The following is a 20,073-nucleotide window of genomic DNA, read 5'->3' as shown; positions in this document are numbered from 1 at the left end:
TCTCATGAAACTCACCAACAGTAGCGTGGCGCCGGGTGAGCAGGTCAAATGGGTTTGGGTCGAGGTCAGGGTCTCACCATCTGCCCCTCAGATACCCTTGGGACCGGCACACATCCCAAGGGAACAAGCATTTCCCTGAACCCCACCTGCAGGATACCGGCGGCCTCGCTCTGGCTCTCTGGAGACACGGCTCCCTAGCCATGCTGCAGCCCCTCACGAACACCGGGGCCAGCCTCTCGGCACATCGTTCTCCTCCGGATCCTCCAGGCTTCTCTTCCTGCAGCTCCCCGCTTCTTAGCTCCTCTGATCCAGTCGGCATCCCCAGCTCGCTCTAATTCTGGCAGAACCACCCATTTTATACTGCAGGTGAAAGTCAATTGGAGCCAGGTGTGCACAGTTGGGAAAAAGTGCCCGACTATTAGTGGGACAATTCAAAGGTGTTACATGTTAGGCCTCACTTTGAATTCCTCAGTTTCTATGGGTAATCCGCATTGCTCCCGATCGCCTCTCCTTCGTCCCAGTACTTATTGGAAATGGGGAGGGGAAATGGAGTGTGATTGGAAATACCCCATTAAAGTGGAGGGAGAGTGGGTTGGTGTATAATTGGGAAAGGGGAAATACCATGTCTCGCCCTTGGATATTCTCATCCCAAACCCCAGCGACCCTCCACACAGGTGATCCTCCCTCGCTTGTCCACCCCCGGGTAGACCCTTCCCTGGCCACCAGAATGGAAGATCCCCAGGCAGAAGGTGGGAGAATACCGTCCAGTTTCTCACAAACACTTCCCCTATGCGATTTGGACTGAACCGCTTCACATGGGAATCTCAAAAGGAAATCACGTTTCCTTGTTCTCGGCCCTTCCGATGTTCCACTGAGAAGCAATAGGTTTGCAACTCCAAGAACCACTGCATAACCCTTGGGTTAGGCTCCTTCATTTGACTGATCCATATTAGGTGGGAGTGGTTAGTGATCAATCTAAACTTTCTGCATAATAAGTAATATTTGAGATGTATAATGGCCCACTTGATCGCTAAAGCTTCTAATTCGATCACTGAATAGTTCTTTTCCCTGGGAAACAGTTTGACTAGCATATAGAATTGGATGTTCTAGCCAGTCATGGTTCTGAGCTAATAATGCACCTAAACCAGTGAAAGAAGCGTCAGACTGTAATATGAAGTCTTTAGAAATGTTCTCTACCTTGAGAATAGGACTTTGACATACTGTTTGTTTGAGGGCTCAATAGCATACTTCGTCCTCTTCATCCCATTTACGTTTCTGGGTTTCGTAGTTAATTGGTCAGTCTGGCAGTTTTACTGGAGAAGTTAGGTATGAATCTACGAGAATACCAAATTAACCCCAAGAAAGATCTTAAATTCTTTTTAGTTTTGGGTGTAGGGGACTCCAAGACAGCTCTAACCTTTTTCTCTTTTGAATGCTTCTGTTTCTGACAAAAACCCCTGTGTGTCTAACAGCAGGTTGGGCCAACTTGCATTTTCTTGGGTTGGTTGTTAATCCTGCTTTTCTTAAGGCTCTTTACAGTATATAAATGGTCTTCCCAGGTTGATTTGTGGATTACAAGGTCGTCAATGTATGACACGCAAAAATAAGGCTGAAGAATCTTATCCATCCACCTTTGGAAAGTTGCTGGGGCACCATATAACCTGAAGGTTAAGAATTTAAACTGCTATACACCGATCAGGGTGGCAAAGGCTGCCTTTTCTTTATCCAATCCTTGTAGTGGGACTTGCCAATAACCCTTGGTTAAGTCTAGGGTGGACAAATATACTGTATTAGACAATTAAATCGATAAGCTTGTCAATGGGAGGCATTGGGTAGGTGTCGAAGGCTATGATGGGTAGGTGTCGAAGGCTATGATGATGTTCACCTTTTCGGAAGTCTATACAGAACCTCCAACTTTGTCTGGTTTGTCCACTGGCACAATGGGAAAGGACCCGGGACTGGTAGATGGTTCAATTATGTTGGCCTGGAGCATTCGCGCCATCTCTTTGATGACAATATTTCTATGGGCCTCAGGTAGTCCATCTGGTTTAAAATGTACAAATTTTAGATATGAAGGTATATTACTGCCAGCCTGCCAGGCTCTTCACAGAAAACATCTGGGAATTGTTCTAGCAACTCAGGGAGATTTTGTTGTTGAGCGTTAGTAATATCAAAGGGAATTGAGTGTTATTATTCAACTCTTCCCCTATGAAACAAGATAACACTGTGGCAAGGCGTTGGGCGTAGCTAATATATTTTAAACATGTTTGTTTTATTTTCACCTATCATTTGTCTGGTGTTAGGCAGAAACCTGTGCAGTTCCCTTGGGGACCACTGCAAAAGGCTTAGGACTACAGGTGTTGGCAGTAAACCCAATTGGTAGCAGTCTGTACCACCCAGATTTACCTGGTAGCTGTGGCTGAGCAGCCAGACGTCTCTCAAGTAGAGTTAGACAGTATATAGAGTATACAAGATAGGTACCAAAATACAGTAGCACAAGCAAACACTGACCAGAGCTTTGGTATCAAGTATATAATTATTTAAAGACACACTTAGACACACTCCAGCACTATTATTGTAAGCAAGTTCAAAACAGTCACTATTAATATATATATACATCCCTTATTAGACAAGTCTTAGTTAACACCACTTATTTTCAGACAGGTGAGCGCTTAACTAAAGATGGCACTCCAATAAGTTATCAAAAAAGGGAGGGAAAAGGCAGAAATTAGAAAAGCACACAACACAATACTTTAGAAGCACTCAGCAAGGCAGGAAAGTCAAAGTCTAGTTGTGAGCAAAAGGTTCAGAGGCCCGGCTCCCTCTTAGAGAGAGTAGAACACCAATGCGCCCAAGATCACAGTTTAAAAGGCTTGAAAAGTCTTGCAGAGAGTTTAAAAAGGAATTAGTTCAGCTCAGAAAAGTTCAGTTAGCCAGCCTAGGGCCAACCCAAGTGGTAAGTTGAGGATTTGCGAGACACCCCACACAGACCGTTGCGAGGGAGGCCAGGCGGACAGAGTACCTTGAAAGTTGAGAGAATCCTCCAGCGGGGGCAGTTGTTCCTGGCAGTGGGTGCAAGTCGCTACGTCGTCCAGAGGAAGAGAAGATCTCGACGTTGAGGAAAACTGAAGGTCGTTGCACTGCCAGGGAAGAAACCAGCTGCAGAGTTCTCCGTTTAAAAGGTACTACCCTTTTATTCACGGTAGTGGTAAAACGTGTTGTCCTGGTTGCCGGGTTGCTTGGCACAGGCAAGGCGGCCACGAGATGATCCGGGAAGGCGAAAAGGAGGGCAAACTGGTTATCCCCACCAGTCAAAGGAAGAAGACTCTTCGGGATGAAGATCTCCTCTGTCGTTGGAAGAAGTGGTGAGTCGGTTCAGCAGGGCTCCACCGCTGGTGTCGTCGTTGCAGGTCTGCTCAGCTTCTCCCTCTTCGGATTCTTTGGTCCTGTGGCGACGCCTGAAGTCCCAGTCCCCAAAGCCCTGCTTTTATGCAGAAAACCCCCATTCACTCAGTCCTAGCTGTCACTCAAACATGCTAAGTGGTGAGCCGCGCGGCTCACCAATAGGCCAATCACACAAGAGTGCGACTTGAGTTGCTGAGGCAAATCAGTCCATGGTGCCTAAACCCCCCCCCCACTCCCACACATCCTGTAGACCCAGACAGAGTGGCAACACTTTTGGAGGCTTCTGTGTAGAAGCCTGCCAAAAAGTGGAACAAAGGGCTCGACTTGGGCTGGAGTTACAGAGGCGAACACAAACGCCATTTTAAAAACCGAGTCGTGGCGAAAAGACCCAACCAGGGAATAAATATTAAATAAATAACCGGGCGGTATCTTTAACATTGCACCAAAAAGCGTGCGTTTAAAATGAATGGGAAAAATCCCATAGTAAATATTCCTAAGGAATATTTCGCATGGTAACCACCACCCCTGTGTTACTGCACTGAGGGTGCTGTGTAACACTTACCAAAAACCACATGAAACCCTATGGAGTAAAATACCCCATAGCCCATAAAACACATTACAAAGTCAAAGGATATCTCAAATCATGTCTAAGAGTGGGAGAAAAAGAGTCTCACTCTTAGCAGGAGAAAAAATAAACCCCAAAAATCCAGCAAAGATGCCGGGGGACTCACTAGGTTTGGGAAATTAGCCTTAACAGACAATTCTCCCTAACATCTGGCCTTTGTTGTTTCCTTGTAGCCGGCTTCGGTGGAGGTTGCCTGGGCTCCAGCTGCATCCCGATGCTCGCGCTCGGGATTGCAGTCTATTTTTTACTTTCGCTCACCCACGCACCTTTCTGTGTAGTGCTTCCTCACTGCCACAGATCCTGGGCCTCCTTGGATAGGGCTGGGGATCTGGTGCCTCCTTGCTTCCGTATATAGAACATTGTGGTGGTGTTGTCGGTGAAGATCCTCACCACTTTGCCATTGAGGGACGGAAGGAACGACTTGAGAGCCCAGAACACTGCTCGGAGCTACAGAATGTTGATGTGGAGAGACCTCTCCTCCGGGAGCCAAAGGCCTCTTGCGTGGAGGTCTCCGGTGTGGGCCCCCCCCCAAACCCTCCAGAGAGGCGTCCGTTGTCACCGTCTCCTGAAACGCTGGGATTTGAAATTCCGTGCCTGTCATGAGGTGAGCACGGATGCCCCACCATAAGATCCCCCGACGGAACTCCTCGTCGAGAGGGATCCTGTCCTCGAAACAGCCCCTCACTTGGAGCCAGCGGGCGTCGAGAAACTCCTGTAGCGGACGCATCCCAAGTCTGCAAAGGGGTACAAGGTAGATGCATGAGGACATCATCCCGAGGTGGGACTTGATGGACCTCACCCTGGCCACGTCTGTGGCCAGCAGGCGCCGCACCTTGCCCAGGATGGTCTTGGTCCTCTCCTCTGAAGGGGAGGCCAATTGTCCCACTGTATCGAGCTTCGCTCCCAGAAACAGTGCTATCTGCGATGGAACCAGGTGGGATTTGGGGTAGTTGATGGCGAACCCCAGCTCCGTGAGCAACCAGACGGTCCTCACCGTGTGTTAAACGGCGAGTTCCCTTGTCCTTGCCCGGATTAGCCAGTCGTCCAGGTAGAGGTAAACGTGGATCCCCTGCAGACGCAGCCGCACAGCCACTGGTGCCAGGCACTTGGTGAAAATCCTGGGTGCCGACTTTAATCCGAACGGTAGGGCCCTGAATTGGTAGTGGCATCCCTGAACCACAAACCTGAGGAACGTCCTGTGCCTTTTCAGAATAGGGTTATGGAAGTAAGCATCCTCCAGGTCCAAAGACGATAGGAAGTCGCCTTCCTCCAGCTGTCCCAGCACGTGCTGGAGGGTGACCATCCTGAATTTCTGCGCCTTGATGTACTTGTTTAAGCGACGCAGGTCCAGGATGGGGCGCCAACCGCCTGTCTTCTTCTTGACGAGGAAGTACCTTGAGTACACTCCGGAGCCCCGGAGCCCTCTGGGGACGAGCTCGATGGCACCTTTCTTGAGCATCGCCTTTACCTCCAACAGTAGCTAAGGGACGCGATTCTCCTTCCTGGCCACGGGAGGAATGCGAGGGCACTTCTTTTGGAATTCCAGCGAGTGTCTGTTGGCCAGGGTGTCCAACACCCAACGGTCGGTGGAGATGGACTCCCACGCGCTGACGAACTTCGTCAGCCGGCCTCCCACCGGGGTGCTTCGGTGGGGGCCCGACAACACAGCCGGGTCAGTCTTGCTTGGAGGCGGCCTTGCCGCCTTGGCCTCCCTGGCGACGACGGCGGGATCCCCCTTGCTTGCCGCAACCTCTGTAGGCCTCCTGGGAAGAGGAGCGGGCCGCCTGGCGGTAAGTGGAGGGGCCACCGCTGGATCCTTTGGAGGCACCCCGTCTGCCTCCGGAGCTCCGAAAGGGTCGCCGCTGTTGAAGTACCCCCAGGGCCCGGGCCGTCTCCGAGTCAGTCTTGATGGCCTGTAGGGACTCATCCACCGCCTTACCAAAAAGGTTGTTGCCATCGAACGGCATGTCCAACACCCTGGTCTGGACGTCCTGGCAAAAGTCTGTCGCCTTGAGCCATCCTCGTCCTCGGAGGCAAAGTCTGTTGCCCAGTTGGCGAAATCTGGTATCAGCAATGTCCGTTGCCAACGTTATGTGGTGATCCGACGCCACCTCGCCTTCCTGCAGAATTTGTAGGGCCTCCGCCCTTTTGTCATCAGGCAGGAAGTCTAGCAGGGGAGCTATCTTGAACCAGAGCTCCCTGTCGTAGCGGGCCACGATCGCTAAGGCATTGGCCGCCTTAATCGTCGTCGCCGCCACCGACGAGATGCCTCGTCGTCCCATAGAGTCCAACTTCTTGCCCTCGCTGTCCGGCGGGGAGGTGGAAGTTGAAGCCGCCGCACCCGCTGCCTTCTTCTTAGCCGCTGCCGAGACGACAGAGTCCGGCTTCGGCTGGGCCCTGAGGCACAAGGGGGCGGCATCGGGGACTCGGTACTTCTTCTCGTACCCGTCCCTCTTGGCTGGTGTTGTGGAAGGGTTCTTGAGGACAGCAAGCCCCTCCTCCCAGATGTCGTTGAGTAAAGGCACCGCGAGGACAGTCTTCCTCTTGGCCTCTCGTCGTTGGTACAGAAACCCCTCCTTTTTCTGTTCTTCAGGACAGAGCTGGAAGAGCTCGGATGCCCTGGTTATCATGGCGTGGAAAGAGCCAATTTCGTCAATGCCTGCGGGGGGGGGGCGGGGGGGGCAGGGGGCTGGGGGTGTCGACGGGATGTCTGCTGTGTCATCCCCGCCGTCATCGTCCATCCCCGTATCTGTCACTGTATCCTCTCTAGGGTCCGGCGAGGGGGATGCGGGGTCCACTGGTCTCGCAGGCACGAAGGGCGGAGCGGGGTGGACTCTCCTCCGCTTGTTCGGAGGGCTTCCCCGACGGGCCTGGTTCTGGATCCTCTGTCGGGGTCCGTGGTAATCTCGTCCTTATCTCAGTGCATAAGGATTGGATTGCCAACAAAATGGCCGCCGAGCTATCCTGGGGCTCGGGAAATGGCTGCGACGGACGGGATGGCCGTTCCACTGGGCCCTGTTCGTCGTTGCTATCTTCGATCACGTCAGCAGGGACCGCCCCCTGGGATCGAACCTTCTCGAACCTCTCGTTGAGGCCTATGAACCTCTCGCTGAGGCCTAAGGACCTCTCGCTGAGGCCCTTCTCGGTTTCCACTAGTTCCTCCTCAGAGGCTGATTCCGAGTCTGTAATGGCCACCGCCCCCCCCCCCTCTTTTTCATCCGGGGGCTTCACGGGGGTCTTAGCGATGGGCTGGAAAGAGGAATCCCTCCGCGGTGGTAGGGATACTCTGGGCCCGGCAGGCGTTTCCACAGGCGTAGTCTCAGCTGGCTTCGCTAGGGTCACAGCGACCACTTCGGTAGAGGCCTTTGCCGGGTGGATCAAAGCCCTCACCACCTTAGGTTCGTCCTGGGCCTTCGCCTTGGGGGGAGGGTCAGCGCCTTGCTCCCCCTTCGAGATCGACCGGGTCCGGTCCAGCGGCCTACCCGGGTTCTCGGACTTCCTCTTCCCCGAACCAGAGCGCTGGCTCGTGGTCGAACGTGCCGCGGAAGTAGCGCCCTGCTTGGCAACCAAAGAGCCCGACCTTTCGGCGCTCCCGGTGCCCGCGGACTCGCGGTGCTTGGCCTTCTGTTGGGCCCCCATCGCCGGGGCGCCCTCAGAGGACTTAGAAGCCCGCCCAGACTTCCTCCTCGCCTTCTCACCTGCTGTGCCCTTCTCCAGCCAGGCGGCAAGGCGGAAACGACGATCTTGTTTGGTCCGTTCCGAAAGGTTCTTGCAGAACGCACAGTCTTTCTCCACGTGCGTCTTGTCCTCATGGAGGCAGTAGAGACATCGCAAATGCTCGTCCTCCTTGAAAACGTTCTGTAATCCGCATCCAGAGCAGCTCCTGAACAGCTTGGATCCGGGCGTCGAGCTTCCCTTGTCCTGGGCCATGTCCGCTGAGGTAGGCCGCAGATCTTCCAGAAACCTCCAAGAAGTATAAACTCGACGAAAACTTCACCCTTGAGGGGCGTAGAAGAATTCCGAAATGGGTCCCCGTTCTCTGAAGTAGAAACGGTGGAGCTTGAGGCTCGATTAAACCGAAAAAATTAGAAAATCTCCTCAAATAACGTGAAAACGCGGTAAAAAACTCAAGAGCTAAACACGAGGACTCCCAACACTTGAGCGTGCGGTAAAAATCTGAGTATGGCTTCCAGAAGCGGAGCTTAGGGAGAGGGCAGTCATTGGCTGGGGGCAGTATGACCCAGAGATCAGTGATTGGTTACTACTAAGAAAGACAGATCAGAAACGAAACTGATACTGATTTTTTCTTTACCGAGGATTCCCAGCCTGACGACGGGGAATATTCATGAGCATGTGAATCCATGCCAGACCCCATGCTGGAGAACAGGAGTCATCTGCTCCATCTTTTCTTCATCTTTAAAAGTACTGTACATAGTCTGAGAGAACGTACTTCTTGCCGCAGAGTTGCTTGCATCTTCTACTACTCAAGTATAATCGGCTTGTGGCCTTACATTTGATTCTTCTTTTCATCAAAGACTCCTAAGAACTTGTGCAAAGACTTTTCCATTTACCTACCAGAGGTGCTTCATCCCATTTAAGACTTTGGCCCATTGACTATTGCTTAACCTATTGTACTGAATGACTCTCTCTGGGGCGGATCCAAAAGTATTTGCCCGCTTGAGAAGATTTGTAGTCTCTTGCATGTTCTAAATCTTTTCCTTTGACTTATTACTATCCGATTCTAAATGCAACAGAGATATATTAATGTCCCCAGCACCCTAGCAATTGAAGTCACTCGAGGGTGTAGGTAGTGTCTGTGGGCCATCCCGAAAGGGTATCTACTGATTTAGAGATATTAAGAGTGTATTTTAGTGTTATTATATTGCTCCCTTCTGAAGAAGACAGTCCAACTGACTGATAAATGTATAATTGTTTATACCAGAAACCTTGAGTGTAAGAGTTTATTTGAAGATTTGTAACTGTAAATCTCTGTGTAACTCCACTACAGCTCACACTGACCCCTCTTGAGATGAGCCTGGCTGCTCAACATGCTACCAAAACTGTGTAGTACAAGCTTATACCAAAAGGTTGGGTTTCCTATACCTATAGTCAGAGTTGTGTGTAGTGGTCCCAGAGGGCGCTGCATACAAACTTTGCCTAACACCACTGTCTCGTCCGAACCGGAGAACAGAGTAAGGCGAGACAGTGTGCACAGTGGGAGGCCAACACGGCGTTAAGCACTCGGAAAAACACTGACCCCGTCCGGCAGCCATGCCCTACAGAGAAGGCCGCTCACTGAACCCCGTATAGTCAAATCCTGCTGCCACAATGAGCAAGGAGCGACGCTCTCCCCCCAGGCTGTACTTTCACCCTTATATACGGACCGGACAACTAACAGGCAAGTATGGAGCTGGCTATGTAGCGAGAGCTGCACCGCTTGCATCCCACCCTACGCCCACAGCGGTGGCTCGAGTAACCGATCGTAGCCGACCCCCCTGCTCACACAACCTACCAGAACATTGCTACCCGCACAGGAGTATATCCGCTGGTGATTGAAAGGGAGACTTGTCATAAGTACTGCTGAAAACGGGAGCTGCTATGGGACAGTACGCCCATATTTAAATGGAACACCCGACGCAATAACCACAAATTCCTGAAACGTGGGAGAATACAATCCATTCCGTAGTCCAAGCCGGAAACACCAAGAAGCACTCCGTGATACCACAGTGAGGGTACCAGGAATATTTCCTAAACACCGAAGCTTGATAACATGATCCTTCCAGCAACGAGTCCAAACGGCTGGGGTGAAGCATAACAGAGGCCCTGGATTGGTACTGAGGCTGAGACATCAAAGCAAGGCAAACCACCCATGAGACCCTTTCAAATGCTAAGAATGCTGCGAGTAGACAGTGAAACCGGGCCTGCTGAATACACTGGTGCCCTGCTCCGAGGCCCTGGCCACATAACCAATGATAGCCAGACCTGCATTTTACACAACGCACGCGGCTGACATTACCTGCTTGAACTAGGGCAATTGAGCCACAAGGGTTGCTGCTGACTGAGTGGAGGAGGCTGCGGCACGGTGGGTGCCTCACGTGCTGAAACGCAAATGAACATTATCCTAACATATAATACAGGAATATTGCTGTGAAGCACCCACGCGACGAAGTAAACAGCGCACCCAAGACGTGGGAGACCGCAACCCATCCGGCCAACCAAAGGGCGCTGCATTGTGAATATCCTGGTGAACTGGGGCTAACCGCTACTCGGACATACAACTGCAAGCTTCAATACGCCACAGGCTGTGTAACTGACCCAGCCTGAACTGGATGGAAAGAAACATTGCAATACTCTCCCCGAGGCAAGCTTTATTGGTTTCTTGAATCTTGCATAATGGCCTTGCCGGAACACAAGGTTCATATCAACTTGGTATATACTGTGACAGTGCAGGCCGGGTACCACCTCATTAGTGGCAACTATCCACAACCTTCGACTGAGAGTCGCGCTTTGCGTCGCAGAGCGACACGGCAACACAAGAGACATAACGCCTGCGGCCGCCAAGCGCTTGAACACGCAGTCATTGACAACGTAATCTGCCGTGAACAAGCCAGATCCATCAAAAGAGCGGCGAGAGTCCCAGCTATACAATTCAGCAAAAATGTATTTTACAAAACTACTGATTGAATAGCAGAGTCCAATCAATAATACTATTTGCCATATCCTGTCAATTGATCTGTAGAGCAGCCTCACCATAAGCAACGGTTGACAATGACAAAAGGCGTTGGGGCAAAAAACAAGGGCCCGATGGACTCCTTTACTAACACCCAGACCCCGGCAGCAGCGTCACCAATGCCTGCGACTGGCGAGGCCCTGTCAACATCCGCAGCCAACCCTAGAGACTATCATCTTCTCGTTACCATGCAAAATAGATTCCTATCCGTGAATGTAAAACTCAATGATATTGTTTCCACTATAGGGTCGCTTAAGGCCCGATTGGACAAAAAGTGCTAGAGTGATGGAGGCCGAGGCCAGAATAAGCACCAACGAAGATACAATTGGGCACGATGGCCGAACATTGCACAACCTAGGGGTGAAGTTGCCACGATGCGTAGCAAGTGCAACGACCTGGAATCCAGGTCCAGGAGGAAAAACATCCGCATAGTTGGTGTAGCAGAATCCTTTGGCAAGGGGCCCATGGAAGCGAACGTCGAGGCTCTCCTGGAAACGCTACTTGGTGAGACAGCGTTCTCTGACCATTTCCTGGTCGAAAGAGCTCACCGAACCTTAGCACCAGTGCCTAAACCCGGGGCTCCACCCTGCACCATAATCGCTAAACTGCTCAACTATAGAGACAGAAACTTGATACTTTGGATGGCCAGGGAAGTGGGATAACTGCAATACGAGGGCAACAACATACACATCTATCCTGATTTAAAGGCAGGAGTACAGGCCCATAGAAGGTCTTATGAACAAGTCAAGAAGCAACTTCGGCATATCAAATATGCATTGATTTTTCCGGCCAAGATGCTTAATACCATACTGGACAGATCACTGAATGCTCCCCGAGCAGCTACTACCCTTCACCAGATAATGTTACAGGCACCTCTCATAGATGCCTGGAGAACACTCCATCTGCTAGATAAACAGTATTCATATTATTCTTCGGTGCACAACTGAGTCTCGCATTGACTACTGGCTCCTGACTGCGTCGCTATCAGATGCAGTGATAGGCTGTGACATTCACTCGCGCACACTGTCGGACCACTCCCCGGTTTCCCTATGCCTCGAGCTACGTGACACACCCCTGCGCGTTCAGCGCTGGAGGATGCCATCTGCACTCCTTAAGGATCCCAATGTCTCTGAATCCCTACACATTGAGATTGAGGAATTCTTTATTAACAAAGGCTCTATAGACAGCCCAGCCATACTTTGGGAAACCTTTAAGGTATGGATATGGGGTATCATTATGGCTAAAACCGCTGGCCTGCTTAAATAAGTTAGGAGGGAATTGAATCTGGTGGAAGCCCGCCTGAGGGAGCACAAAAGAAGCTATAGTACAACGCACAGCCAGAGCACCTTGACTGATATTAACAAACTGTTAAGTGAATTTCATAAATTAGTCGACAAAGAGGTACAATAAATAGAGGCCCCGTGAGGGTACGTAGATATTGAGAGGGAGACAAAGCAGAGAAATCATTGGCTAACATGTTGAAAGCTGAAAAAACTACCGAACCCCCATTGCCAGTAGACAAGCAACAAATGGGGAGCTGATGTAAATGAGGGGTGGAGGTAAACGCTGCATTTACACAATTCGACAGAGCTATACGCCAACCGCAATGTAAAAACAGGTGCGGAAACGTCTGAAGTCTGAATATTCGTGTAACCTCGGACTCCCCGACACTTCTCCTCCCAAACCTGCCCCAACCAATGAGGCTAAAACCTTGCTAGATGTGCCAATAACTAATTCCATTAAAACTCTGGCATAGGGGAAGGCCGCTGTTTCGGGCGGCCTGTGGATTGAATTATACGAAGAATACCATAAGCTCGCCCCCATTTTGCTTGAAGCGTGGGAGGAGGCCATGAATAGAGGCACCCTTACAGACTAGGTTCTACTGAAAGCCTGAAGCCCTGCTCATGGTATGTCCTCATACAGACCTCTCTCCCTAATTAATGTAGATGCGAAAATATTTGGCAGGATTTTTGCAACCAGGCTTCTACCCCACATGAATACATCCGGATCAATCTGGATTCATTCCAATTCAATCCACTGCCCTTAACCTCTGTAGGCTGCTTGGGGTAGTGGTAAAGATAAGTCCGAAGACAAAAGCAGCAGTGGCTGCATTGGATACTGAGAAGGCATTTGACTGTCTCCTTGGTGCATCTGTTCTCAGTGCTTGAATGCTTCGGGCTAGGTCTGTACTTTATAAAATGTATTACTCCAACCCTGGGGCGAAAGTCCTTACTAACCACACTCTGTCTGCATGGTTTCCCCTTGGTAGGAGTACCAGAAAGGGGTGCCCCTTCTCTCCTATATTGTTTGCCCTAACAATCGAACCAATGTTCGAAAGTACCTTGGACATAGGGGCATCAGAATGACTGGCCGTCCTCAAATAATTTCGCTCTATGCAGACGATACCGTCCTTTATATTCGAGACCCGAGGTAAATCTTGTACCTATCATGAAAGACAAATGAGTTTGCACAGTACTCTGGGTATAAAATTAATGGGGCAAAAATCAGCTATTTCCGCTTACACCAGCTACTGAATGCCCATTAAATGCTAGTGGATTCAAATGGGCTCCGGTTCAGGTCTGCTACTTGGGCATTATTAAGGACAAACCCTATACCCCGATAACCACGAGCCATACCTACAGCTGCTAGCTGTGAAACTTCAACTGTGGGCTAAACTACCTAGATCCCTATATGGCCGGATAGCACTTCTGAAAATGGTGGTTCTCCCAAATGTACTATATTATTTTGGCAATATTACCCTAAGGCCCGGTAGAGGTTTCTTCAATAGGCTGCAATCCCTCATTACCACGTTCATATGGGGTGGGGGAGCTGCAAGGATAAAATGGAACAAACTAATTGAACCTTATTCGTGCACCGGATTTCGAGCTCTATTATTTGACAGCACAAGCCCAATTCGCCAAACACTGGCATGACCCAGAAGATACCGCCACACATATCCCTATATAAAGATATGCAGCATCTCCCACTGATCTCAGATCGGTAATACGGAGTACCCGCTATAAGGACTCCTGTAGATGGGACCAGTAAGCATCACAGTCCATGCATGATCCAGGATATACAGGAGTACAGGAGGATAAATGTAAAGATACCTTACGACCCTGAGGCCCCGCTCTGGCGCTTACCCTGAATCTCCCCCATATTCGATGCCGCTTTACAGAAAACAAAGGATCCAGACAAAATATTGAAGATGAGGGACATGTTCCCAGAGGGCAAATATGTGACCCTGGATGAGTTTGTAGATATTAACGGGGGGGGGGGGGGATGAGTGTGAGGGGGGGGGCACTAAAATTTCTCCAATATCACTGCATGAGGGCAGCTTTCAATGCTCGATGGCTAATATTTACAGAAGCACATCCCACACACAAATGTATACATGCCATATCTGCTGGAGATTGGGGGGGGGGGGGTCTCCAACTTGTATGCCTTGAAAAAGAAACATTCCAAGTCCCTAAACAATATTAAAACAACCTCGGAATCTGACCTGGGTATGACAGTGATTATAAAAAAAATATCGCTGAATGATGGACTATGCCTGATCCAGTTCAAAATATGAAACCAACTCCATTACACCCCGTTCAAAATGGCCAAATTCACAGAGCACTGTTCAGGGGAATGCTTGAAATGTGGGGACATGCAGGCAAATGCTTATCACATGCATTGGACATGTCCGCAGATTGCTGTGTTTTGGAACAATGTTGATGAGAATCATGAACAAATAACACAAATCCTGGTCTCCCCTACCCCCTTGTGATATTTATTTGGGGACATTGGCAAAGTGGTTCAAACCACTAGAAGATTATTTAATGTATCCTGTGTTGTAGCGAAACGATGCATACTAAAGTGCTGGAAGGCCGCATAGGCCCCCCAGAGAAACTACTTCCTCTGTAAATTGACATTCGTGAATGAGAGTGAAGAGCAATATGTGTCATCAATGGCAGTAACGAACCGCCCAAAGGTATATGGGCTCCATTCAGAGGGTATCTATGTGAGAGGATATCAGATAATTTATCCCCAGCATCTATACCTTGATCTTCCAATATGTATAAATGTATACTTCTACATCTGTATTGTAACACAGAAAGTATTGTTGTATTGTACAAGCACTGACGTGACTGTTAATGAATAAATAAAGTTAAAAAAAGAAAGGAAATTAAAAGTCCTAAAGTCCAGCAAAAAGAGCTGGGGGTCTCTAAGGTAGAAGGGGAATTAGCACATTTCTGAGAATTCTCCCTAACATAGGTTCGGGGCTTTTTTTGTGGGATGGTTTCTGACCGGCTACTAGAAAAGATCAAACCCAACAGAGCCTTTTTAGTGGCCACTGTGGGTTTGGAGGCTCTCCAAAATGTCTTATATTTCAGGGTCCCCCAACATGTTCGGTTGAATTGCATCCCACTCTTAACACCATATGTGAGACCGGCATGGTATCAAGAAGTACGGACTCAAAAGTAGCAGTTTGAAAACCGTGATCACACTTTGTGGGGTTGGTGTAATACCTACCTGGCCCTAACTAAGGGGAATGTTCCCTCAACTGATGCTTCTTAGGGTCGATGTCCTAAGTCTAAAACCAAAGTTTGTCTGTGTCCACACCAATGCTTGCCCTCACTCGTAAGCCAGATGTGATAGGGGATTTTAATGGAGACTCAAAAAAAGGAAATATAAACCACAGATGGTTTCAGGTAGTCTTAACAATAGGTGTAGTTCTGCCAGTTGAAAATAGTACAACTCAAAAGGGTTGCCCTTGGAGCCTTCCACTTGCCATAAGTCTATGAGTTCAAGGTCTCTTGGGATTACCAGTTCCCAAAAAAAAAACAAAAAAAATAAACAAAAAAAAAAGACAGTTCCTGTTAAGCCTCTCAGGGTTCCCTTATCCAAGTCTAGGCCCCTCTTTACGAAGTTCAACAAACAAAAAGTTCCCCTGGTCAGCATGTACTTTTCACTGTACAGTTATTTCATGGGGGTAGTAGCAGAGACTCGAGAATGCAGGGTTCTTTGCGCCTCCAAGGTCAAAACAGTTTATGAGTGGCATATCTTTCTTCTCAGAAATGTACTGTGAGCTAGAGGCTTTCAAAAAGCAGTTGTTGGATATGGTGGGGTTCAGGTGCTGGTGTATTAAACTCTGGGTTCCATATTGAGGGAAGATTTCAAAGGGTTCATAGCTAAACTCTGGTCTGGGTGTGCGCCAGAATGAGTGATTGCTGAGACTTAATACTGTTCATCTGGTGGTTGATGGTTATGCAACTAAGCAAAGGGTTTTAGACAATATCTTTGGTTTGTTCCACAGGCAAGTAGAGCCTTTTGTCCCCCTCTCTTTGCACCCTCCTCATTCCCCCACCCACCCAACACCTGCTTACTCGAAATGAAGGATGTAGTTTGTGTTGTAGTACAGAGAGGGCACTTAAGTGGTTTCCTTCCATACCATTCCACAGAAATATGTCACTAGGGAGTTAATTAGTACTTCAATTACATTCATTGGCATAGTGCTAAGCTCACAACATAAATGCTTATTAGGTTCACTACTTTGGTTAGTTGGGTTTGTGCATTAATGCTAAACCAGTTGTATTGAGGTGGTTCTTTATTTGCAAAAAAAAACTATTATAAAACTGACAAATAATTGCTATATGTTTTTCGTTTTTTAAGTAGTCTGGTTGTTGGGGAGGATTCTCATTCTATGGCTAATTTCCCTCACCTAGTGAGTCCCCCCAGCAGCTTTGCTGGATTTCTGGAGTTTATTTTTTTCCAGTTATTGGTAAGATTGTGCCTCTTTTTCCCCCACTCTTACCTGCGTTTTGTCATGTGCATTTCTACTTGTGTGATCTTGGGCTCTGGAGCACACCACTCCATGAGCCCAACTTCTTGTGTGTGTTACACAGCAGCTTTCAGTGCAGTAACACAGGGTTGTCTCAAAGATTTCCCAATGACTCCTTTTTCTGGGGCTGACTACTGTCCCCCAGAAACAGGTAAAGTTGCCAAGAACTTTACATAGTCAAATAACCACAGATCCAGTAGACCCCATCTTACATGGAGTATTGGAAAGGGTTAATCCTTTGCCCTTTGTCTCTGTCCCTCCTGGAGCATTGTTTTGCTCTTTTAACATTTAGACTTGGCTGGTGGCAGTGGTATCTACCCTAACTTTTCTACCGCGATTATACTATATAAATGTGGTATTGTTTTAGGCTATTATATTAGCCTCGAACATAAACCCGCTGGACCAAATACCCTTTCTTTTGGCTCCGGTCGAGGTTATTCGCCATTTCTTTTTGTTAAAGTCCTTCTTGTGTTTTACTTTGCACGGCAAACCAGGTCTGCCTTCTTTGTTCACAGTCTTTTGGCAGGCTTCTGCCAAGAAGCCCTCCTCTGGGCACCTGCGTGTCTAGGTGGACTGAATGTGAGGGAGGGGTGTAGTCACCCCCTGCACAGGGTATCCTAGGAAACCCAAGTCCCACTTTGTCATGATTGGGTGAGGTGGTTGTCCTGTTCCATGTCATTTTATCGCAGGATGTTTTTTCATGGAGTTTTTTACCACAGATTTTTTTCCGAAAAAAAATCAGCGCATTTTTTACTTTTTTATTTTTGGGGTGACCCCCCAAATCCCCAATCCCCTTTATTTTTTTATATCCTGTACACCCACACCCAATTTATATAATTTTAACCCCCTGAAAAAATTCAATGATTTTTTTCGGAAAAGAAACTGTGGTAAAAAACCCAGCGAAAAAACATCCGGCGATGAAATGACGTCGTCATACCGGTTGTCCGAGCCAGACAACCCCCCTGCTGCGTGATTGACAGCCAGGCTGTGTGAATGGGGGATTTTTGCATAAAAGGCAGGAATCTTGGGCTGGAAGTCAAAGTAGCCACTGGAACTACAAGGAACCGAAGAGAAGTGGAGAAGATGACTGCTGCAACTACCCCGTCCCGGTGAAGCCCTGCTGTAGTCCTGAGCTATCTACCCTTCGACGACCAGAGAAGATCCAGTCTGGAGTCTTCTTCCCTTGAGCCTGGTGGGGTCAACCAGCTCATCTTCCACAGAGGATCCTCTTCGTGGTTGAAATCGCTGCACACTGCTGTAGTGGTCCGGATAGCCATCTGAAGAGCCTCTCCTGTTTTAAAGGAGCGCACCTTTTATTCACCGTCGCTGCTGCTGGCTTCATCCCTGTGTGGTGCAGACCCCTTCAGACGTCCTTCTCAACTCTACGACCGAAGCACCAGGAACCGTGGGTCTGCTGGAAACTTCCAGGAACAACTGCCGTGGCACCAGCTTCCTCCTTGAATAAGGTACTGTGTTCTGCTTCGAGGAACTAGGGTGAATCCCTTTTTTCCTCATCCAAGGCTTGCCCTTGTCTTCCCTCCTTCTTATAACTTTTGCTTCCTCTTTTGACAATATTCAAGTACTCCTGGGAACGTTGAATCTTGAACTGTCTGACTGTGTGAACAGGAACCCGGTTCCACTTGACACCGGCCCCGGCCTATTGACTTTTGTATTTACGTCAACGAGTGTTCTCTGATTCCGTCTGCCTTGACAAAAGTATTGCCTATGATTTTTGCCCCCAACTCTCTCTGGTTAGCCCAGGTGCTAAGTGTGTTTTTGCCCCGGTAACATTTCTTACCGCGGATACGCGTTTCTTTAATACGACCGAGCTGTCAAAAAGTGATCGCATATGCATTCCCAGTAACATCTTTTGTTTCACAACACCGGTCCGCCAAAACATAAGGTACTTACCTTGGGATATTCTGTGCCAAGAGAATCGGTTGTGTGTAGTGTATTTTACGTATGGTTTTTGAATTTATACAAGTGTTGTGTTTTACTGATGGTTTAAAAATAAATGTACTTATATTTTCTACCTGAAACCTTGAGTCAGTGTTTGCTTGAGTCACAGTAATTGTGGTCCCTTTGTGTAATCTCTGCTACTGCTCATATACTCTTGAGATAAGCCTAGCTGCTCCGCTACTGCTACCACTTTAACATAGTAGTACAGGCTTGTACCAAAGGTAAAACTTGTATTACAACTTGTAGTCTTAATTGTGTCTAGTGGTCCCTAAGGGCACTGCACAGGATTCTGCCTAACACTGGTCAAGCCAAGAAATACGTTATACCTCAGTTAAAGCACACAGAAATCCAGCACATATACGGAGAGATGCAGTTTTTATGAATCGGTTAAGCGGTTGCAGCATTGGGACATGAAAGCCCAGCCACACTAGAGTTGGTGTTTAACCAGAGGTCAAAGTGCGTAGGAACTAATAGAATTATTATTTTGTTTTTTTTATAGTTCCACACTATTTATAAAACCATTTCACATTTGCAGAACAGTCTTTTTTCAGTTAAAACAGCTATTAGTTTTACTTAATAGGCACTGGGAAACTAATTCAATGTTTTGAAGAGGTGATAAAAAGTAATCCATTGTGCAAGCTCTACGTGTGAGGTACATTTAGAAAAATATGCTGCACAAGCATATAGTACAAAAACAGGACGAGCCATGGGCTTGGCCAGATCCAAAAACGGTGCTAAAATCACAAAAAATAAGAATAAAAGGTTCTCCTCTTTCGCTGGGCCTCGCAAACATTGAGATTGGGATACCCCACACCTACCTAAGCGGAGAGGCCTTTTAAAATCCACCTACTTTTAAAACACCACAAACTGGATTAATTTTCGCATGTTAACCTGAACTGTACTTATATCTCACACTTTGTAAAGCATTTCAAAACCATCAAGTGTAAGGTTTCCACTGTATAAGGTTCTGTGAACATAAAGACTGCCAATGGACAGTACAATTATATGTAAACAGAAAGAACATTACAAAGCCTTCTCAAGTCTTGTTAAGAGGAACTCTCGCGTCACATCTTACTTTAATATGCAAAGACTACTTACCCTCTTCCGGTGTTGTCGGGCCGCCCACCGTCAGAGAGCGCAACTGTGATGGTGCGGGCATGGTCGGCAAGCACTCTGTAAGCCATATCTATTCCATCAACATCCTCAGCGCCCACCTTTCCAGTGTACGGCCTGGCACCAGTGCCCTGCAAGCCAAAGGAAGTAGTGTTCAGCCTTGTATGTAAATCGGTTACAAATAACAGAACATGTCCTAGAACAGCTACTACTAAAAAAACGAATAACAAAAACGAAGAAAAATAAATAAACTGTCAAAAATTGTTCCACTTATTTTGTACAATTAATTCATTACGTTGCTCTGAAACATGGAAGGCATTGGGGTTGAAAGCATAACAAAAAGTACCCTGAACCAGTCTTTCTGCATCCTCTACCCAACTCTTGACCTTGGCAACCCAGCAAGTCTTGTAAACA

General features: G+C 48.2%; 1 protein-coding gene across 1 annotated transcript in view; it reads right to left on the bottom strand.

Annotated features, from left to right (window-relative positions):
- AARS1 (alanyl-tRNA synthetase 1) overlaps nucleotides 1-20,073 on the bottom strand; it is a 751,871-nt gene that overhangs the window by 491,983 nt on the left and 239,815 nt on the right. The window contains exon 7 of the mRNA XM_069655037.1: nucleotides 19,645-19,790. Coding sequence (XP_069511138.1) covers nucleotides 19,645-19,790 — 146 coding nt within the window. The remainder of the gene's footprint in view (nucleotides 1-19,644; nucleotides 19,791-20,073) is intronic.

Source organism: Ambystoma mexicanum, chromosome 1p (assembly GCF_040938575.1).
Source record: "Ambystoma mexicanum isolate Mex_15411 chromosome 1p, UKY_AmexF1_1, whole genome shotgun sequence".
Lineage (NCBI taxonomy): Eukaryota > Metazoa > Chordata > Amphibia > Caudata > Ambystomatidae > Ambystoma > Ambystoma mexicanum.
Note: the sequence above shows the minus strand (reverse complement) of the source record. Positions and strands in the feature narration are given on the sequence as shown.